Genomic DNA, 22,749 nt, shown 5'->3' with positions numbered 1-22,749 from the left:
CTTTTATATATATAGATGAAGTGATCCCTCGGATAAGTTTACTACCCACCTGGCACCCAACATAGTTATTACAATATAAATAACTCTGTTCCCTGTGCTGTACTTTACATCCCCATGACTATTTTGTAACTGTCAATTTGCACTTCTTAATCCCTTCGCCTTTTCCACTCAAACCCCTAAACCCTCTCTCATACTGCAGCCACCAGTTTGTCCTCTGTATCTATGAGCCTGTTTCTGTTTGTTTGTGTGTGTGTTTTGTTCTTTAGATTCCACATGTAAGTGAAACCCCTGGCGTTTGCCTTTTTCTGTTTGACTTATTTCACTTAGCATAATACCCTCTGGGTCTATCCATGTTTCTGCAAATGGTAAGGTTTCATTTTTTATGGACAAGTAATATTCCATTGTATATACAGATATACCACTTCTTCTTTATCCAATTGTCTATTAATGGATACTTAGGTTGTTTCCATATCTTGGCTATTGTAAATGATGTTGCAGTGAGCATAGGGATACGTATATCTTTTTAAATTAGTATTTTGGATTTCTTTGAACAAGTACCCAGAAGTAGGATTGCTGGGTTATAAGGTAGTTCTAGTTTTAATTTTTTGAAGAACCTCCATACTGTTTTCCATAATGGCTGCACCAGTCTGCATTCCCACCAACAGGGCTCGAGGGCTCCCTTTTTTCCACAACCTCACCAACACTTGTTTACTGACCTATTGATGACAGCCTTTCTGACAGGTGTGAGATGATATCTCATTGTGGTTTTCATCTGCATCTCTCTGATGATGAGTGGCACTGAGCATCTCTTCATATGTCTATTGGCCATCTGTCTGTTCTCTTTGGAGAGATGTCTACTCAGGCCCTCTGCCCATTTTTAATTGTATTACTTGTTTTTTGGGTGTTGAGTTGTATGAATTCTTTATAAATTTTGGATATTAACCTCTTATCTGATGTATCATTGGCGAATATCTTTTCCCATTCAATAGGTTGTCTTTTCGTTTTGTTGATGGTTTCCTTTGCTGCGCAAAAATGTTTTAGTTTGATGTAGTTGTATTTATTTTTTCTTTTGCTTCCCTTGTCTGAGGAAAGATGTCAAAAATATATTACTAAGAGCAATGTCAAAGAGTTTACTGCCTATGTTTTCTTCTAAGAGTTTCATGATTTCTGTTCTTAAAGTATTTAATCCATTTAGAATTAATTCTTGTATATGGTGTAAGAAAATGGTTAGTTTCATTTTTCTTGCATGTATCTACAGTTTTCCCAACAGCATTTATTGAAATGATTGCCTTTACCCCATTGTATATTATTGTCACCTTTGTCATAATTGACCATATAGATATGGGTTTATTTCTGGGCTCTCTATTCTGTTCCATTGATCTATGTGTCTGTTTTAATGCCAGTACCATGCTGCTTTGATTACTATAACCTTGTAGTATATCAGGTAGTGTAAAACCTCCAACTTTGTTCTTCTTTCTGATTGCTGTGGGTAGTCGGGGTCTTTAGTGGTTCCACATAAATTTTAGGATTATTGTAGAAACAGGATTCTTAATTCCTAGTTCTAGGTCAGTTTTTTTCTCCCTACATGGCCTGAGGTGGTCCCCTGGATTTAAATATTGTTTAAATGTTGATGACTCATCATGACCTCAGACCAGCAACCACTCTGGGCTCCACGCTCATGTCAGTTGCTTATATGTTCTCCACTTGGATGTCTCCATAAACATCTCAAATGGAATGTGTCCAAAAAGAACTGTTCATTTCCCCCTCCAAACCTGGTCTCTCTTACCCCCGACAACCTCCAAGCCTGTCCTCTCTTATTAAATGATACCATCATTCATCCTGAAACTAAAGCCAGAAACTGGGAGTTGAACTTAACTTCCTTTCTCTGATCTCTCACTTCCAACCAAGGGTGTCTGACTCTTTGAAGCTCCAGAACATCTCAAGACTACCCTCTCCTTTCCTTCTCCACTGCCTCCACCCTCACCCACGCCACCATTGCCTCTCAGAGGCTGGTTCAATAGCCCTTAACCTATTTTCTAGCCTCTCTTCTTACCAACTGCTAGTGTGATCTATTTAAAACACAAATTAGATTCTACTGTGCCCCTGCTTACAATCTCCAATGGGTCATCATTGCATCAAAAACAAACCCCTGCTGTCCAGTCAGCATGACTCAGTGGTTGAACCTCAACCTATGGATCAGGAGGTAACAGTTCCATTCCCAGTCAGGGCACATGCCCGGGTTATGGTTTGTGGGCTGGCTCCCCAGTGTGGGGTGTGCAGGAGGCAGCCAATCAATGATTCTCTCTCATCATTGATGTTTCTCTCTCTCCCTCTCTGAAATTAATAAAAATACAGCGCTGCCCAGAACATGCCTTGCTCCTGCTGTCCACTCCAGCTTTATATATATTGTCTTTGTTCCATTGCCCATCAAGTTCCAGTCACATTGACCTCATTTTCTTGAATATCTATCAAGCTTGTTCCTCCTTCAGGTTCCCCTACTAACTCCTCTAATTCTCCCTCGGCCAGTTTCTTTCATGATTGATATAATGAAAAACACACACCACACTTCAGTTTTTCAAAAAATCATCTCCTCTAAGAGGCTTCCAGGGTTTAGCCTCCATTTAGTTTCCATTATGTTGGTAAATTTAGCAGCTTTGATGAGAGAAAACAAACTTTTCCCCTGGGTAGTCAGCATCCTCATTTCTAACAATCTGTTAGAATTATTTTTTCTGACATATTCTTATTGCTTAAATGATATAGTGTCCTAATCCGTGCCTTCTTGAGTAGAGCTTTTACAGCACACACTGGGTGCCTGAGCTGGACACTGCCCAATGGGGCAGCACAACAGGCTGAGATTGGATGGCCCTGGGGTAAAATCATTTCCAGTGCTGCTCTTGCAAGCTGTATGACCTTGGACAAGCATGCCAGCTGTCCAGCGCTGTGTAACAAACTACCCCAAAATGTAGTGGCTTAAAACAACAGTATTTATTTTGCGTTTTGGGACAGCTCATTTCTGCTCCATTTGGCATTAGTTGGGGCAGCTCCAATGCTGGGGGCTGAATTATCTGGAGGTTCACTCTCTCACATATCTGGTGGTTAGCAGGAACCAGAGCTGGAGTTGTTGGCTGGAACCTTCACGTGGCCTCTCCATGAGGCCTGGCCTTCCTCCCAACACGGTGATTGGGTTCCAAGAGTGAGTGGAGAGAGAAGAGGCGGGGAGTAGGTAAGGGAGAGAGAGGGAGAGGGAGAGGGACAGGGACAGGGACAGAGAGAGGGAGAGAGAACCTGGATTGTGTTGGGTGGAGCCATATTGCCTTTTATGGCCTAGTCTTGGAAGTCATAGTGTCACTTCTGCCACTCTCTATTGGTTGAGGCAGTCACAAAGTCTGCTCAGGTTCAAGGGGAGGGAACATAGACCCCATCGCTCAAGTAGAAGAGTGTCAACGCCACATGGTGAAAAGAGTAATTGGGATGAGCTATATACTGCTGTGCCTATTTTGGAAAATACAACTAGCCGCAAGTCTTAACCTTTATTAGATCCTTTAATGAAGTGTTGAACACAGAGCCTGGCATAAGTGAATGCTCGTGGGCCAAGAAGCTGCAGTCTCTGCCTGCATGCAGCCAATTCCGGACTCCCAGCAAGTCTCACTCCTTTTGTGGTTTCCCTGGCCTAAACTAAGTCCAGTCCGGGGCACCCGCCTTGGCCCCACTCAACCCCAGAATCCCTCCCCACCAGGCCTTGCTGCTCCTCGGCTCTCCTGGGCGGTAATGTGGATTCATGGCTCCCCTAAAGCCAAAGACCCTCAGGGCAGGAAGGACCCTCAGCTCCCTGCTCAGCCATGGATTTGTCGGAGCTCAGACAGGATTTGTGGTAGAGCTAGGACTTGGGGAAATCCAAGCCACTCTAATTTCAGGACCATGGTGCGTTAGGAATGGCTGAGCTGGCCTGGTCTAGCATGTCCCCTGCCTGAATTCACACCATTCAACATCTCCAACCCACATTCTGCATAGGGGCAGAAACTGAAGCACAGAGCGGGTAAACAATTTCCAAGAGCTACAGAGCATCTCTCCCTCTGGGCCAGACCAGAACCACCTTACACGAAACAGGAGCCTCTGAGCCGGAAGGGTCCTGTTACCTGTTCCAGCAGACTGGATAGGCGGGGACTCTGAGGCCAGGAAGTGGGAAAGGCTCTCTGGCTACTCCGTGATGAAGCTTTTGTGGCCAGGTCCCTGCATATACCCTGTGCGCCAGGAGGCCAGGAACATACAACTGACAAGTCTACCCCTGTGTCCTTCAGGCCCTACCTGGTGCCTGTGGACAGGTGAGTGGACAGTCAGTGAGGGCAAGGGAGCTGGTGCCTTGCCAGGAGGGGGTGGGAATGCCCCTGAAGAAGTGTTTCCCCCAAACCTGCTGAGTAGCAGCTTGTATTCACCCAGAAATGTATTCACTGCCGGGGGGAGGTGGGAGAGAAACAAAGAAGTGGACCTGGTGCCGGCTGTGCATCTAGGGCAGGAGGAGGTGAAGAAACAGGCTTGGGGGAGGAGGAGGAGAAGGAAGGAGAAAATGGGCAGGTGGAGGAAAAGAGAGAAATGGAAAAAGGGAGCCCACTGCAGCTTCCTGACCCATGGGCACCTTTGGAGGAGAGAACGGAGGGGAGGGAGTAACAGGGGGAGGAACAAGAGGCTGCAGGAGAGTAAACAGCCTTGCCCCCGACTCCGCTAGCAAGGGGGTGCCACCCAAAGGGTGAGTGCGCGCGGGAGGACAGCCAAAAGACTTAATCTGGTTCTGCCCAGCGGAGGTTCCACCACAGGGAGTGGCAGCGGGGAGCAGGGTAGGGGAAGGGGGGTAGGGAGGTGAGACAGACGTGTGGAAAAGTCAGCAGCCTCCGAGGCAGCCCTGGAAGGGAAGAAAGGATTCCCCCAGAGCCAGGGCTCCGGGGTCGTCCGCAGTTGCTCTTGGGAGGGAAGGTGTGGGGCTCAGGGCAATCGTCTCCAGCCCGCGCCAGGCACCACGGCGGCCAGAACCTACTCCCAAAGCATAACTATTCTGACATCTCATAACGGGTCACTTCCTTCTTAGCGGTGCGGAGCCTGAAATCGGGGTCTCGGAGGAGAGAGTGTGCCTGGGATCACTGCGGGTCAAGGCGTGCAGGGCCCGGCATGCACCCAGGGCTCCAGGTACCTACGCCTCTGACGGGGAAGCGGAGGCGGGAGGACCCAACACGTCCTCGAGATGTTATGTTTGCGTTCCACCCCGGCTCTGCCAGTGACTTTGGGGTAATCGCGAGCCTTCCGAGGCTTCAGTTTACGCATCTGTACAATGGGATGATGGGTCTTGCTTTGCACGGTTAAGGGGGCGGAGTTTGCGCACGCTCGCAGAGCGGCGAGGGGCGAGGTATCGGGTGTGTCTATGGATGCTTGCTCCAGCGTCCTGAGGTCTGCCCGGCCTCTACCTGGCACTCCCCTCTCTCGCGGCTCGCGGGGCCCCTGCCGGGACCCTGGGTGCAGGGGAGCCCCCGCCGGGTGCATTCCCCAGGCCCGCAGGGAAGGGGGCGGCGGCGGAGCGACCGAGGAGAGAGCCCGGGCCGCGGCAGCCCCGGCCCGCCTGACCCTCGAGGGGGTCGCTGTTGCCTCGCAGATCCCTCCCTCGCTCGCTGCCAGCGTCCCTCCCTGCCGCTCCCGCCGCGTCCGCCTTTTGTTCGTGGAGCCGCGCGCCCCCGAGCCGAGGCGGCGGGGCGGGGAGCTGGCGGGGCTGCGCGGGGGACGGACCGCGCCGGGCGGAGCCGGGGCCCGGGCCGCAGCCGGACTCGGAGCTCGAGGGGACGATCGGCGCGCGGGCAGCCGGGGCCCGAGCGCGCTCCGGGGGCGCGGCGAGGCCGAAGGGGCGGGCACCGGGCGGAGCCGCAGCCGGAGCCGGGGCGCCTGGAGGCGAGCGGGCCGCTCTCTCCGAGCTCAGAGCGGCGGAGAACCCGTTCAGCGCGGGCCGGGGCCTGAGCGCAGTCCGGGGGCTGAGGGGGGCCGAGAGGAACCGCGACCCAAGCGGCCAGAGCGGCGCCCGGACCCTCCCCTGGGGCGCGGAGGCCGGGCGGGCCCGGGCCATGCGCGCCGCTCGCTGAGGCCAAGGGAGGCCGAGATGGAGGCGCCAGTGGGGGAGCCCCCGGCCCGGGGCTGCGGCCCCCCGCCCGCGCCCGCCCCGGAGAGGAAGAAGAGCCACCGCGCGCCGTCGCCGGCCCGGCCCAAGGACGTGGCCGGCTGGTCGCTGGCCAAGGGCCGCCGCGGCCCAGGCCCGGGAGCCGCAGCCGCCTGCAGCGCCGCGTCCTCCGCGCGGCCCGACAAGAAGGGGCGCACGGTAGTGCCCGGGGCGCGGGGCTCAGGGACGCGGGTCGCGGGGGTCCGTACCGGGGTCCGTGCCAAGGGCCGCCCGCGTCCGGGTACCGGGCCGCGACCGCCTCCACCGCCGCCCAGCCTCACCGACAGCAGCTCGGAGGTGTCCGACTGCGCGTCGGAGGAGGCGCGCCTGCTGGGCCTGGAGCTGGCGCTGAGCAGCGACGCCGAGTCGGCGGCCGGGGGCCCGGCGGGGCCCCGCACCGGGCAGCCGCCCCAGCCCGCGCCGCCCGCGCAGCAGCCTCCGCGGCCGCCGGCCTCCCCCGACGAGCCGTCGGTGGCCGCGTCGTCGGTGGGCAGCAGCCGCCTGCCACTCAGTGCCTCCCTGGCCTTCTCCGACCTCACCGAGGAGATGCTGGACTGCGGGCCCGGCGGCTTCGTGCGAGAGCTGGAGGAGCTGCGCTCGGAGAACGACTATCTCAAGGTGGGGGCGCCGATGGGGGCGAGGGAGGCCTGGGGAGGCGCCGGGTGTCACAGCCCCTGGAGGCCGAGGCACCAGCTGCCCCACTGAACGAGCTGGATAAAGGGGCCTGAACCCTCCGGGCCCACCCTCACACCGCCTCCCATTTTGTTTTAGGAACCGGAGAAGGAAGTTGGATGAGGAGACGGACAGAGGGCTCTGGTTTGGGAAGGGGAGGGGTAAGAAACTGCTTTGGAGGAGGACTGGATGCATTACTTGGAATGGCGGGGTGGGTAGTCAGGGGCCGCCTCTGGCTTCCGCTGCTCACAAACCCCATTCCCAGGACAGAGGCCCGGCCTTTGGTGGGTCTCCTTTCTGGGACGGGCACTGCTGTGCGTGCTGCCAGGGAGACCTGTGGCCAGCCCGTGCCAAGCAGGGGCTGGAACACCTTTCTTTACCCAGGGCTTTCCCTGGCACAGGCCCCGCCCCGCCCCGCCTGCCTTTCAGGGCGAGTCCCGTTTGAAAACATGACATCTGGGAACATCCCTTTGGCTAGAGTCCCACTTCCGCCCTGTCTAACGGTCCCACAGCCTGGGAGGGGGATGTCATGGGAGAACCGGTTCAGAGGCAGCTTTCTAGATCCCAGGATACTGCCTTCTGCCCTCTCTGGGACAGACTCTGAATACACAGGGCTCCATTGGCCCCGCATAACCTGGCCCTTGGCCTTCCCAGTTCCCAGTACGAGGGAAGCTGCCGATCTGAAAGGGGCGTTTCCTCTGGGCATGTGGGGACCTGAGAGCTTCCCCAGGAGAGTGGGCTTTGCCTTCACCTTTTCCGTGGACCTGGGCCACTGCTGGGTGCAGGCCAGGCTTGGCACCGTGGCCGCTTTGGGGACAGCCCAGACCGAGTGTGTCGACCTTGGCTGGGCAGACTGGAAGCTTCATGGGCTCTCGTCTGCTGCCACTGGCTGGGCACGATTTGGGAAGAGGTTGAAATGTTACCTGCTCTTGTCAGTTGATGGCCTGGCACAACACCCAGCGTGCCTCTGGCCGAGAGCCACAGAGTTAACTGCACTCTGCTGATTTATGCCTGCCTGGCAACACTTAGCTTTGCATTGTGGTTCTTCTGGCCAGATGGATTTCTCTCTCGTTAGAGTTTCTGAGGTCTTGCTCAACGATGTCTCCCCCTCCTCATTTCCCCAGGATCTGCTACCCAGAATGTGTTCAGTAAATGCCTGTAGAATAGAAGGACAGGGCCTGTCTGAATCCACCCCTGGTTAAGTCTTCCCAAAGGCCCCATTCATTCCGTGTTGACAATCAGTGCTTCATTCAGCTCCTATAGTTTTCAGAAGCTAGCGGTGAGGAGAGGACAAGGAGGAGAGTGGGTAGAAGGAAGGAGAAAAGCCAGAAGGAGGCCTGGCCCTGCCCTCTTGGTGCTCTGAGCTGCTTCCTGTACTCACTGCCTGAGATGCTCTAAACTCACACCCTGCCCCCACTGTTCACCCTGGGTAGTGAAGGTGGGCCATAGAGCTTTGCTTCAGGGTCCCCTCACGCACCCACCCCCGTGGCCTGCTGTCCATCCCAGGAAGTCACCTGGCAGAGCTCTGAAGTCCATCTGAGCCACCCATGACAGTTATGATGAAACTTCGTTTCAGAAGGCTGGGGGTTGAGTCCAAGGTCTCATAGGGGCCAGGGTCTGGCTGGGGACTTCCATTGGCTAGGCCAGGGCTAACCCTCAGTTTCTCCCATTCATTCAGAGTTTCAGGCTTTGTGTATTGAATTTGGGGTCTTTAGCTTCCTGGCTCTGTGGTCTTGGTAAGGTTACTCAATGTCTCTAGACATTAAGTTTCCTCATTGTAAAAAGACACTTTACATAGCACATCTTCCAACCATAAGGGTTAACTGAGATAATGTGTGCAAACACCACTAGCGCATCTGGCATGTAGTGAGCCTCGGATGAGAGCAGTTGTCATCACTGCTAGTCTCAAGTGGTATGTGACACATTTCCATGGACGCCTTTTATGTTCTCTTGTGGATTCTGTGGGGGCAGAGTAGATCTTTCTCCCCATCTGAAGCAGACTGGGCTCTTTCTCCTGGCTCCTCATGCATTCATTCACTAACTATTTATTTAGTGCCCACTGTGTACCAGGTACTGGTGCAGATCGGGGGAATGCAGCCGTGGACAAAGATGAAGAATCTGTTTTCATGGAGCTTTGGGTCTAGCCGGGGACCAAGCAATAGTCATAAGTAAATCACAATGCCAATCATGACAAGGGTGGAGAAGTATGCAGTGTGCCAAGAGCACATGGAGGAGGTGGAGCTGGAGATGCTCACAGAGGCTAAGGGCTGAAGGATTCGACAAAGCCAACTGAATAGGAGAAGTAGAAAAAAGCTTGTTGATTTCAAGGCTGAATAGAAGAAGGAGTTTGGATGAGAGGCAAGCAGGGCCAGAGTGTGCAATTCTCGCTGTGTACACTTGGGTTGGTCCCCAAACTTCTCCAGAGCTTTGTTTAACCCAGCTGCCAACCTCACAGAGGCGAGGTGAAGATCTAGAGACTGGATGTGGACCATAAGTGTAGGAACTAATACAGGAGGTTCTGGTTTGTTCATTCTATAGATGGTAAACCATGGCCAGAGTGGGGAAGGACTTGCTCCAGGTCCCAGAGCTGGTTCTCCAGGCTGCATAAAACTCTTGACATGTTTCCTGTCCCTCTGGGCCACTTTGCTTCTAAGATGCAGGACCTGGTTACCAGGAGAAGGACTCCAGATCTCCAGCATGTCCTCTAGAGGCCCTGTACTCCCTGGCTTGAGTCCCATAGAGTCTGGTGGGGCCCTGCGCAGGCTCATCTTCCAGCTGGTGGGGGGCACTGGGAATTGTCAACTGGGGAAGGCTTCTCGGGTGATGGCAGCTCTCCTGTCACGTGAGGCCTGCTCTGGGGCCCAAGTGGGGCAAGTGTAAATGGGCAGCTCTCTCCCAATGAAATGATGGAAGGAGCTACTACAGAGACGGGAGTAAAGTTGTTGTCACTTGAGTTGTTCAGAGAGGCTGGGTGACCTCGCATGTTCGGATGAAGACGTAGGGTGTGTGGAAAGCAGCTTGTAAACTGTACAAAATGTTGGTGGTTGTGATTACTTGAGGATTCAGGAGGAGATTCGTGTGGTGGCTACAGTTGAGCTGCCTGATCTCAGGGTCCCTTCCCGCCAAGGAAGTCTGAAGATTAACTTTTAAAGTTCTAGGATTCTAAGGTGCAGCTTCTTTTTTGCTGCAGAGCAGACACATTGATGATGTTTGACATTCAAAACCCTGGTGGTCTGAGAACTTCCAGATCCCCATCACCACTACCTGTCACCCACCATGTAGTGAGGACATGCTAGGAACCCACGGGTGTGGGTGGACGAATCTGAGAGTTGGAGCCCAAAGACCTGGCTTTGAGACCTAACTCTGCCTTTTACTGTGTGGCCACGGGTAAGTTACTTGGCCTCTCTGAGCTACTTTTTGTTTTCATCTATATGATTAAGGTTATGGAACTTGCCTTGGCAACTACATAGGATTGTTGTGAGGGATAAGGGAGGTGTGAATAGACAAAAATAAAAAGAAAACATTTTGTAAGCAGTGAAATCTTGCATCTCTTGGGAAATTGTTAACCAATGAGTAGACAGGATGTCTGTGTTTTCATTCTTGGGGGAGCTGTGAGAAGCCTGGGGGTTGGGTCCCCTTAGCTGTAGGATGCTAAAAAATAGGGAGCTGCTCCAGGGAGGACAAAAGGTATGATCATACCCCACATGTGGGCTCTGTGAAGCCAAGCCTCTCTCCCTTCTTGGAGGAAATTTGAATGTTTGAAGTGCAGCCAATCTAGGTGTCAACCCAGAAGGGCCCAGGGGAAGCATCTAATCCACCCTCAGTTCCCATTGTACAGTTGGGTAAATGGAGGCGCCAGGTCACACAGCCAGGATTCCAAACCTGATTTGTCCAACTCTGAATCCTGTCTTTCTGCGGGATGACTGGGACAGTGAGCTTTTGGTTGCTAACAGTGTGTCTAGTCTGGGACACGGGTTGGTGAGAAGAATCCTGTTGTATGCCAGGCTCTAGGCTAGGACTGGTTAGGCTCTTGTCTCACAAATGCTATCAACTACTGATCCCCTCTACTGTGCCCAGCTCTGGGTTAAGTAAGCCCTTTGCTCCTCTCAGCAATACTGTGTGGAGGGTTCTGATACTAGACCCACTGGACAAATGAGGAAACCAAGAGGCTATGTAACGTGGTCAAGGTTGCACAGCTGATATACTCGGGAACCTCACTAGATGACCCTGCGTCGTTGCCCTTCCCCCGTCGCTCTTCCATTCTCTCCCAGGCAGGAGGCAGCCTGAGTTTCAGAGAGGCGGGTTCTTGCGTGGCTTTGCCAGTTACAAACTGTGTGACACTGGGTGAGATAATTAGCCTGAGACTCTGTTTCTCTCTCTGTAAAACAGACCTAAGCATGCTTGCCCCAAGGTGCTGGGGAGCCTTTTCAGTGTGATGATGTAGATCTAGAGCACAGAAAATGTCAGTGCCTGCTCCAGCCCTCACCTTCCCCTTATCTGCTTCTCCAGGCATTCATTCATTCATTCATTCACTCATTCACATGTTTTCCGAGTGCCTCCTGAGTACCAGGCCAGCAAGTTGTGAAGGTCTTCTCAGCTCCTGGGAGCTGTAGGGGGAGGACTCCGGTCTATCTGTCACTGGATTGGGGGAGGGGTGGTAATCATGGTCAGTAAACCTACTGGCTGGTCCTGCCTGAGTCCCGGCCCTCCCTGTGGCAGCTGAGAAGTGACCTAGAAGAAGCTGGTCTGAGACCTAGGTCTGTAAGATTTTTCTGCAGTTTGTCAGTCATGGTGGGGGAGTGTGTGTGTGTAGCTCCAGCAAGATGGAAAAGGAGATGGAAAATGTGAGGCGGTTGCTGCTGGGGCCTGGGGGGACCACGTCTCCCAGGGCTCCCAGCATTCCTCACAGAGGGGCGGGGCCTGTGTCCCTGGGCACACTCGCTTGCATATACAAACACACTATTCACAGCTTGTGCCCAGAGATTCACACATCTCACATACACACCCAGTGACACGCTTATGTTGCATGCTTCCGGAAGCATAGCTCCAGACATGTTAGAGAGGAGATATGCTCAGAGAACTACACAAACCCAGGCAGATACACAGCCTCCTGTGTCATCACACCCATACATTACCAAACATACGCAACGGAGACACACCATTTAGGAAAACCTGGCTCAGAAACATACCCTCACACAAAACTTACACCCCCAAGACATGCTTGGCTGTGTCCCAGAGATGGATGAACAGCCTGGGGACACCCTCAGACAAATCGGAAGTACACATATGTATGCAGGCACACACACAAACCCACGCAGACTCATTACACACAGGTGCTAGCATCCACAGAAACCCACAGATCTGCCCATTCCAGGCCAGCAGAGACACGAGCCCACAGCCCAGTTACCTCCACTGCCTCTTCCACAAAGAGCAGCAGCCGCCCTTGCACAATACCCCAGAGACACCCGCCGACGCGTGGCCACGTACACACAAGGGACACGAGCACAGAGCACTCAGGTGTCAGGCTTGTAGCATTTGCTAATGGAGCCAGAGACCCACAAACCCAGGTGCCCAGGCACACACACACACACACACACACACACACACACACACACACACTGGCTGTGACATTTCGCCCACACAGAAACACAGGAAATCCTGGTCCATGTCTCCTTGGGGCTAATGTGTACAAACTACTGTTTCAGCTCTTCTATAAGGCTTCCTTCTGCAAGGCTTCTGGAAATAGGAGTATAGTGGAGGCTTGATTTTGTCACCTCCTGGGTCTGGAGGCCCTAGGAACTAGGCTGGGGCTGGGTGGTAAGGTGGATGGAGGCTGACAGGTCACCAAGTCAGGAGAAGCTACACTAAATGCCCTCCGGCCCTGCTGCCCAGCACTTGGGCCTAGGCCAGTGGGCTGAGTGAAATGGAGCAATCTTTAGGCCTGCCCACAGGAGAAACATTGCCCAGGGGCAACTCCCTTCTAATCTCAGGATTTCCTGCTTGCCCTTGTCTCCCTCCTTCTTCCCCTCTCTCTTTGCTGGGGGCTATGGAGAGCCATGTTCCTCCATCCCTAAAACATGCCTGGTTCTGCCTGGGAACCAACGGAAGAGGCCAGGATAGAGGAGATGTGGACACCCAGAGGAGAGGCCTGGAAGACTTCCTGGAAGAGGAGGCATTACAGCAGGAGAGTTAGCCTTGAGTGGCTGTTTCTGTGTCCAGCTGCTGTAACAGTGCCTGACACATCATAGGGACTTGTGTTTACTAAATATTTGTTGCAGGATTGAATGAAAGACAGTGATCAGAGTCTGCAGGTGAGCTGTAGGCAGGCTGCAGGCTTAAAGCAGGAAAGCTGAGGGAAGGATGGCTGGTGGCAGTGGTGAGGGAGAGGCTGGAAAGCAGAGTTGGGCCCGTTGGGAAGGACATTGGATGTCGAGCTGAGCTGAGGTACTGTGAACACCTTGCTGAAAGGGGGCCATATTGACCTATAGCAAGGCTAGGAGCTGCCCTCTTTACATGTGTCTGTAGTACTGAGCACAGGCTCAGGGTGGGAGGGAAGGAAGGCTGTTTGGTCTCATGGACAAATTCCACCTTTGGGCCGGGTCTGGGGCCAAATCTGCTTTGTCACCTACTCCTGGTGCATGATCTCATGTGTAAGTCCCCTTATTAAGCTTCCGTCTTCCTGTGTGTAAAATGGGAATTCAATCCTTTTTTTCTGCAGGGCACTCAGGAGAATTAGTGTTCAGGTGTATGGTACTTCCAGCTCCTCCCTGGGCACAGAGGAGGGGAGGGAGCCCTCTGGGGCAGGGGTAGTTCCCAGGATTCCAGGCAGGGGCTGGACCAGCAGCCAAGGTTATTACTAAAGTCATTCCCTGGTGCCCCAAAGGAAAGACCTCATCTGTGGTCACATTCTCTGCCCTCTGGTGCCAGAGGAACTTGGAGCTGGGATGGGGGAAGAGCCAGAGACACTGGGGTGTTCTGGGCCAGGCTGACCCTGGCCTTCACCGGAGACCCACGGGTCTGCATTCTTAGCAGATAGTGCTGGCCTTTCTGAGGAGTGGCAGTGAGTCAGAGGAGGTGGAAGCAGCAGGCCAGCCCTTCCCGAGTGTCCACGGTGGTTACGAGCACTGGTTTGAATCCTGGCTCAGTCTTTTCCTCTGTGAGCTTCCCTTTATGAGCCTCAGTCTTCTCCTCTGTAAAGTGGAGATGCTGGGAGCACTTACCCTACAGTGTTGCTGTGGAGATTAAATGAGAAAACACATGTATACAAGGATTTGCTGGAGCAGCTTGTGATAAGGACTCAACAGCTATCTGCCCTCATCACTCATTAGCAGGCTTGGTTCTGATTGCCTGTGGCCCCTGGATCCTTGATGGCAATGTGTGTCTGGCTCTGGGTTGTGGGTCTGGGGATGGAGCAGGGGCCTGGGAGGTATGTGCGGAGCTGAATTGCATTATGTGCCTCCCCAAATACATCTCTCCCTCGTGTCCCCCCTTTCCCTCCCATCCCAGTCTTCTCGGAACAGCTGAGGCCAGTGCTGCAATGGAATACTGTAACCCAGAATACTCCTTTGCTAATGGAGGGTCGCCTTGGGGGGGCGGGAGGGGGGCGGGGGAGGCCCTTGTTCTAAGACCGAGGTGAATAATCTCCCATTGCCTGGGCCACAGAGAGAAGCTCAGCTCCAGTGGAAAACCAGTTTGGGGTCTCATAGTCAGGCTGGACCAGCTGAACATCTTGCCCCGGGTTTTGCCCAGATCCTCATGGGATCTTCTGGGCCAACTGCATCAAGCCTCTCCCTTCTGCACCTCTCCTTGCCCTGCCCCAGTGCCTGAGCAGCCTGTGTGGCCCTGCCTCCCTCAGCCTCACCCTGCTCCACCCAAGCTCCCAGTGCTCCATGCACCCCAGGTCTGTTCCTGTGCTGTTCCTGGCACTTGCTAGGTCCCCTCACCCTTCCCTTGGTTTCCTCCTCCACCGATGTGCATTCAGCTCCAGGCCAGGCTCTGTCAGACACCTAGGAGCTTCCTGTGGGCTCCTTTGGGGCATTTATCTCAACTGTAATTGGATTACTAATTGGGTAATTACAGGTTTCATGTCAGTCCCCCCCCCACCCCCCTCCCCGCTGTTCTGCACTAGGGCAGAGACCTTACCAGAGTGGGACTTAGTCCCTTCCTTTTACATAGGTATCAACTGAGGCCCAGAGAGGTCCAGGGGATTGCCAGGGCTCACACAGCCTGCAAGAGGCCAGAGGCAGAAGGACTGGAGTCTCCATGCTCTTCCAGTTTGCCAAGCAGAGGGAATGGCAGGAACAAAGGCTCAGTGGTGTGATGTGCGAGGGTGTGCTGGCTTCTCAGGCTGTGTGGCCTAGGACCACTCCCTTGACCCTCCGTGTCTTTCCCTCCCCAAAGACCTCTGAGCCCTGTCCTCGCCCTGCTCAGAGATTTGGCTGCAGCCCAGAGGCCGTTTGGGGGATGTTTTAAAAACATCCAGATCTAAATGCTGCCTTCCTTCCTGTCCACACAGAAAGGACAGGAGGAACATGGGCAGGCACCTCGGCTGTGAGCATCCCCCCAACCCCAGGCAGCGGGGACTGCAGATGTCTCCCTGCTCTTTCTGGCAAAGCCTGGAATGGGGCATTGACAAGCCAGGCGTGACCTTGGTGGGCACCAGTCTCTGGGCCTCCCCTCCCTCGCCCCCGCCAGCACACCCATAAATGTACCACAACCCACCCACACACCCACGCACACTCGCTTGAACAGCTTCCCACCAGAGGGAGTGTCTTCAGTGTCCATCACAGAGCTGTGTCAGATCTGGGCGCTCTCTCCTGACTGGCTGTGGGGACTTTGTCTTCCTGAGCCTCCATTTGTTTATCTGTAAAATGGGCATAAAATAATAGCACCCCCTCAAAAGGACTGTTGTTGAGCACAAGATAATGGACCTCCATTTAGAGGTTAGCCCGTTGTCTGGCACAGGGTAAGCCCGTGCAAAAATATCAACTATAATTATTGTCACTATTGTTCCGTCATCGAGACTACGTAGTCTAGTTTATCTGTACTCAAACTGGACTTGTTGTGTGACCTTGGGCAACATAGTTGACCCTTCTGACCTCGGTTCTTCATCCGTCCGTTGGAGCCGGCTGGGATACGAGATAACGTGTGCTGCCTTTCATGTGGCTGGCTGAGGGGGAGCACTCAGGGAGCAACTTGCTCGTTACTTATTGGTGTTGGAGATGCAAGTCTAGGACCCTTATCTTCCCTTGTGACCCTCTAGGTCACTGGGACCAGGCAGCCTCTGTGCCAGCTGGAGTAGGGGCATTGTGTGGCACAGCAAGGCCTGGCTGGCGTCCTGGCCCTCCTCAGGACCATTGACTCTTGACTCCCCCATAGCTAGAGCCCAGCTTCTACCCAAGGAAGCGAAGCTGGATTGAGCTCTGGGCTGGGAGGCAGGAGCCCAGAGCCCCTTCCTGCTCAACTGTGGACCGTCTGGGAGACGATGGGATTATCCCAGTCCCTCTCTAGGCCTCGGTGTCTCTGTCTGTGAAAGGACAGAGTCTTTGGGTCCCCCTGGCCCTGCCGCTTTGTCCAGAGTCTGCTTTTGAGCTGGGAGGAAGTGAAACTTGCAGAGCCTTCTGCCCTCCTTGGGGTCCAAGTGTGATGATCTCATCTGGAGCCTTGACAGGCCCTGGGGGATGGGCAGAAGGGACAGCAGATGGATGCCCTGCCTCTCGGGGGGCTGGCATGCTGCCCCTGTGGCCCCTGCTGGCCCACCCTGTAGGTCAGCCCTTCTGGGCTGGGCTGAGTGGCCCAGTCCAGAGCCAGGGTGGCAGATGGGCAAGCAGTCTGGGCTTTGGCCCGAGGGAGGGACTGTGGTGGCCAGGGCAGTGTGGGAGAAGGAGGGCCAGGCAGAGGCTCCTGTTCCTCCATGGAGCGGTTGCTGTCCCACAGAGCAAAGGTTCTGGATCCTTCATTCTGCTCTGTCATTCTATCTGGATCTGTTTGCCCAGTCAGGCCCCTAGAACCTAGGGGGGCGTACATTGGGTAAGGTTTGGAATCTGGCAGGGATGCAGCCTGGGAGTTGGTGGGTTGGGATTTGAGGCCCACCACTGGGGTCTGAAGCCTCCATGGGCATTAACTTTACAGAATCAGAGAATTTAATTAGACACAGTAGTGCTGGCCAGAAGTGGTGTTCTGGAGGGAAGTGGACCAAGATGGTAATCTTCCCCTCCTAGGGCCCATTATTCATTCAGAAGCTATTTCTTGAGCTGTTCCTATGTGTGCCAGGCACTGTGCTAGTCTCTGCCCTCCTGAGACTCACACCCTATAAGCAAACAGACCAATAAGTAAAATAATTAGTATCACAAATAAGCCTGTGATACAGTTCATGAAAGAAACACAGTTTTGAGATGGACACAATAGGCCTAGAGAGGTCTGGAAGGCTTCTCTGAAGGGGTGGTCTGGAGGGGGAGCAAGTAGTACAGAGGTGCAGGGCAGGGAATCAGGCAGAAGGAATGGCAGGAGCAAAGGCTCAGAGGGGAGACCGGCCAGGCGTCTTCTGGAGAAGCCCCAGGTGGCTGGAATGTAACCAACAAGAGGAGGACTGGGGGGAGAGAAAGATGGGGAGGTGGGCAGAGGCTTTTGTTGGCTTTCAGTTTAAGTAATTCACATATTGCATAATGAGTTTTGACAGATGCATACAGTTCTGTAACTACCACCACAATCAAGATATCGAACAGTTCCATCGCCCCCTAAAATTCCCCTGTACCCCTTCGTAATCACTTCCCGCTCTACCCCCAGCCCCCGACAACCACTGATCTGTTTTCTGTCCTATGGTTTTGCCTTTTCTAGAATGTCATATAAATGGAATCATACAGTATGCAGCCTGCTGAGCCTGATCACTTCGCATGATCAACTTGAGCTTCAACCATGTTGTTGCAGTATCAGCAGTTCATTCTTTTTTTTTATTGCTGAGTAGTATTCCATTATGTAGCTGTACCACAGTTTATCCATTCATCAGGTGAGGGACATTTGGGCTGTTTCCATATTTGGGTGATCATTGGAGGGTTTTAAACAGGAGAGTAATGTGGTTTAAAAAAAAAAAAATCCCTCCACTATGTGGAGAGCAAGTTAATGGGGTGCAAACTGTCCGTCATGAAGATTAAGTCCATTGATTCCGTGATGAACCTGGCCTACCATAGATGGTTCACCAATTGTTCTCACCTAAGAGCTGTGCCCTGGGGCAGCTGGGAGGTTTCTTGTTGGAGGTGGCGTTTGAGGTGGAGGGGTGAAGAGGTGGGAGACCGGTAGAGAGTGGACGGAGGCCGAGGCAGTGCAGTGTCCCCTGGGAGCTGCGTAGGCTGAAATGTCTGTTCCTGGAGCCTTGAATACCAGGGTTTCTAGAATGTGATCTGCAGGACCCTTACCAGAGTTCCCTGGGGGAGCTAGGTGAACAGGTAACTCCCATGGCCCACCCTTAGCTGTATGGGGGCTGATTCCAGGAGAGGAGGTAGCCGGGGGACTTCTATTCTGGAACAGCCCCTCCCTGGTACCCGGTAAGAGGTGACTTTTCTGCCTTAAGGAACCTCCTCTCTCCTCAGGGTCAGCTGGGAGTAGTTTCAGGGCTTCAAACAGGGGCCCCCTGTTTAGTCACTTTCCTCTCCAGTCCCACAGGTCAGGAGACTCACCATCCACTCCTACAGACCAGTTCCATCAGGCCCGTGCCTCTGGGCTCACTTGCAAGCGTTCCAGTGGGCCCCAAATCTAAGCCTCGCCCTTCTGCCCTCGTTGTACAAAGATGAATCATCTTACATGGATCTAAGTTTCCCACAGAAGCACTCTTTCCTGGCACATCGAAAATATGGCTTGCAAGCGGAGCTCTGCTTCTCCAGCTTGATGCCTGATGGTGGAGGCCAGGGCTGGGGTCGGGACCCAGACCCCGCAGACCAGGCGGCTCTGGAGAGAACAGAGGCCGCATCTGATTTCATGCCTTAAACTCTCTGCTGAGAATAATTCTCAGAATAATGTTTTAAAAATACTTAAAGCATAAAGGAAGCCAAATACAGCTATCAAAGTATATTTTTTTAATTGAGCTATAGTAATATGTGTGTTTGTTTACTCATAAGATCTGGTGACAAGTCAACTTACTACTGCGATTTTAACGCCCTGATGCGTGTAAACAATATTGTGACATCTTTGCAGCAACTGTTTTGTGATATGAAAATACCGGTGGTTTCTCTTGGTGGCAAAGCCACAGGTACTGCTAATATAGCTGTGGCTTGTCCAGAATAGAAGGATATGGTCATTTTTAGTTAGAGGTTAGTGAAAATAAAGATGTGATTTGTTTTTTCCCTTCCCATCCAAGTTCGTGGACTTCCTGAACTCTGGTGAAAACAAAAGAGCCTGCAGTTCGCTCTCTGAGTCCTGCTTGGAGGTCCCTGTGCGTGACCTCGGGCATGGCCCACTTTCCCTGTGTTTCTCCCCATTCTTCGTCTCTAGAACAGGGATGGTGATTCCGGTCCAGCCTGTCCACGGGGTTTCTGTGAGGACCCAGGAGATGATTCAGATGGAATGTCTCTATAAACTGTGAGGCCCTGTGCAAGCTCTCGCTATTATTAGCAGTAGTGTGAGCTCATGTTTGGCCCTGCAGCCCAGCGTGTATCAAGAGACTCTTCCTGGCGAATTCCCCCGGGATACCTGGGAACCAAGCCATTGCAGGGAGCCGGTCTGCCTTGGAGAGGCTGCTTCCTGCAGGCTGACTTCATAGATCACCGGGGTCGGGGGAGGATTTGGGAGGATGGACAGAGATGCACTTTGTGGACAGGGAGTGGGTGGGTGAGCAGGAGGTCCCCTGGGTAGACAGACCCTGCCCCACCCCCTCCTGGGGTGTCATGGGGGCCTGAGCCCAGCCCAGGCTCTCCCTGACTCTGCAGCTGGCTGGGGGCTGGGATCAGGAGGGCCTAGCACCCTGAGCTGTGCAGAGAGACTGGGCCGGGCAGAAGCCATACTCATACTTTCATTCATTCATCCACTCGGAGACAGTGTTGCGTGCGTGTTCTGTACCACATGCTGAGTAATGCAGGGGACCAGACGCAAGTCAGACCTGGCACCTGCCCTTCCCCCAAACCTTGACTTGAAAACAGGCACATGCCACTTAAAGCTGTTAGCACAAGAGACAAATAGAGTTCAGAGTGTGGGAGTTGAATCAGATTAGGGGAGGGGATGTTCTGGAAGGATGACATTTTTAGGAGTTAGCCTGGCAAAGGCCATTCTAGCAGAGGGAACACCCGAGCAAACCTGGGTGAAGAGCACAGTTAAGATGCAGCAGCCCAAGGCCACAGGCCTGTTTGGATCCAGCTGCACCCCTCCCTTGCCTGAGCAGCTCTGGGAAACTCTGAGCCTCAGTTTCCTCATCTGCAAAATAGGGACATTTTCAGTACCTACTTCACAGAGTTGGTGGGAGGATTGTGCACATCCTGTGCTTGGGCTGGGGCCCCAGTGTTAGTGAGCTTCCCGCTGGGTGGTAGCTGTTTTTATTTTTCAATTGCAGTTGACATTTAATATTGTTTCATATTTGTTTCAGGTGTACAACATAGTGGCTAGACAGTTATATAACCTACGAAGTGATCCTTCCGATATTTCATGTATCCACCCGGCACCTATGTGGTTGTTACAATATTATGGACTATATCCCCATTGTTGCATCTTACATCCCAGTGACTGTTTTGTAACTACCAATATGTACTTCTGAATCCCTTCACCTTTTTCACCCACCCCCCTACCCCACTCTCCTCTGGCAGCTATCAGTTTGTTCTCTGCATTTGAGCTGTTTCTGTTGTATTTGTTCATTTATTTTGTTATATAGAGTCCACATGTAAGTGACATCACAGGGTACCTGTCTTTCTCTGATTTCTTTCACTCAGCATAATAGCTGGTAGCTATTTTTAATCGTGGCATATCTGGGCGGGGTGGGTGGGGGGCAGAAGATGCAAGGTCAGGGGCAAACCAGGAGTGGGGGTGGGAGACCAGGGCAGCGTGGGTTCCAGGGGAAAGGGCGTGGACCTAATGCAGAAGCCAGTGGCAACTAGTGGAAGGCAGCGAAAGCCATCTGCTTTTTTTCAAACTTTGCCCAATAAATAGGTATCACATCTGTAATCAGAGCAAAATAAGCATTTTCTATAAAGGGAAGGGCCGACTCCCCTGGCATCAGTGTGGGTGCCTCATTCCTATCCCTCATCCTCCCTCCTCCACTCCCTATTCTCAGTCCTGCTTAAAAGAAAGGTCAACTGAAAGGAGTGGCCAGATGGGATGGGTGTGGAGGGCTGGCAGGCTGTGCTTGGTCTGGGCAACGTTCCCCAGCTTCTGTAGGCTGGCGTTTCTGATGGGGGAGGACCGGGGGCCTCCAGGCCCAGAGGTCAGCACTGCTGGACAGCATGGCCTTTTCCTGTCTGTGGTGGAGGAAGATGTTTGGGGTTTCCCCATCCATGTTGGAGGACTCAGACAACCTTGTTGGGTGGCCACTAGGCCTGTTGAGTTCCACAGAGTTTGGCCCCTCCTTCCCCTTTTCCACACAATTGGGGGATCTAGGAGCTGGGGAGGCTCAGCAAGGCCACTGACCTGTCTTTGAAGAAGTTAGAAAGCTTGGGTCCCCCCCCACCCCCACCCCACCCTCCCAATCCCTTAACTGGATCAGCCAGTCACTGGAGAGCTTTCCAGGGACAGGGATCAGACTGCAGGACCCAAGAGCCCCAGGAGATTCGGAGGCTCAGTGAGGTCTTAGAACCTCTGGAATAAAGCAGGATCCTGTTCTCCTGGGTCTCCTCCCCTTGTCCCAGCAGCCCCTTGTCCCAGCCCCTACCTCAGCCCCCAAAAGCTCAGCCTCTGCCTAAATCCTGCATTCACCAGCTTCTGCTGCCCACGCCCCAGCAGACCCAGCCTCTGCAGCCACAAGCCAGTCTTTGTGGACTTGCCCTCTCACATGGGCCGTGCCAGGACGGGCTGACGGCATTCTGCCTGCAGCTGGGAAAAGCCCCCAGGGGCTTGGGCCCCCCTTGGCCACCATGGAGAGAGAGAGCTGGCATGAATGCAACATCCTGCATTTTCAGAAATTGACTGTGGTGAAGGGCAGGCCCCGAAGAGACAGCTGCTCACATGAGAAAGATCATTCATTCATTCATTCACTTACTCAATAGATTCTTACTGAGACCCTGCTCTGTGTCAGGCCCTGGGCTAGGGACTTGCGGTGCTGAGACACATGACTCTTGCCCTTTTAGGGAAAAAGACTGAAAGAAAACTCCCTGCATTAGAGTCCCTTATGGGCCCCATCCCTGGAGTTTCAGATTCAGTAAGCCTCTGTTGGGACATGAGAATTTCTGAAAAGTGCCCCAGTGATGCTAATGCTGTTGTTGGTCCAGGCAGAAACTATGAGTGATTTGTATTTTGTGTATTTTCAAAACTGTCTCTGATCACTGTTTACTTTTATAAATAGAAAAATCAGTTATTTAAAACTCAAAAGAATAAATGGTCCCCCAGAATGACTGCAGTGCTCTGGCTAAGGCCCTCTGTTGAGGGATGTGGCCTCCCATGATCTATATGCCTGTCCTCTGTACTTCCCCTTGGCACATTCCCAGCTTTGGGTCTGTTCAGACCCCCACAACCTCCCCATCACAGGTCCTGTCAGTGTGACTGCAGAGAGAAGAAGTGAGATGCTAGTAAATAGCAGGATGAGGATTTGAACACAGGCCCAGCTGGAGGCTGGTTTAGCTTGGATTTTGCCGGCCGGCCTGCAGATTTTGCCGACTGAGTGCTGTTGCTTTTATGCTTCTTTAATCTGTCAGCTGAAATGGCATGTGGACCCCTCACTTCCTTATTTCTTTAACTGGTGTGATCATTGACGGTCCCGC

At 53.2% G+C, this 22,749-nt stretch overlaps 1 protein-coding gene across 3 annotated transcripts in view; it reads left to right on the top strand.

The window, feature by feature from the left end:
- Positions 1-5,682: 5,682 nt before the first annotated feature.
- MTCL2 (microtubule crosslinking factor 2) overlaps positions 5,683-22,749 on the top strand; it is a 59,901-nt gene continuing 42,834 nt past the window's right edge. The window contains exon 1 of one of the 3 annotated variants that reach the window (XM_059706070.1): positions 5,683-6,808. In XM_059706070.1, the coding sequence (XP_059562053.1) occupies positions 6,134-6,808 (675 nt within the window). In that variant the 5' untranslated portion in view covers positions 5,683-6,133. The remainder of the gene's footprint in view (positions 6,809-22,749) is intronic. The other 2 variants (XM_059706072.1, XM_059706069.1) reach the window with 2 other exon arrangements.

The sequence above is a fragment of the Myotis daubentonii genome, chromosome 8, assembly GCF_963259705.1.
Source record: "Myotis daubentonii chromosome 8, mMyoDau2.1, whole genome shotgun sequence".
Lineage (NCBI taxonomy): Eukaryota > Metazoa > Chordata > Mammalia > Chiroptera > Vespertilionidae > Myotis > Myotis daubentonii.
Note: the sequence above shows the minus strand (reverse complement) of the source record. Positions and strands in the feature narration are given on the sequence as shown.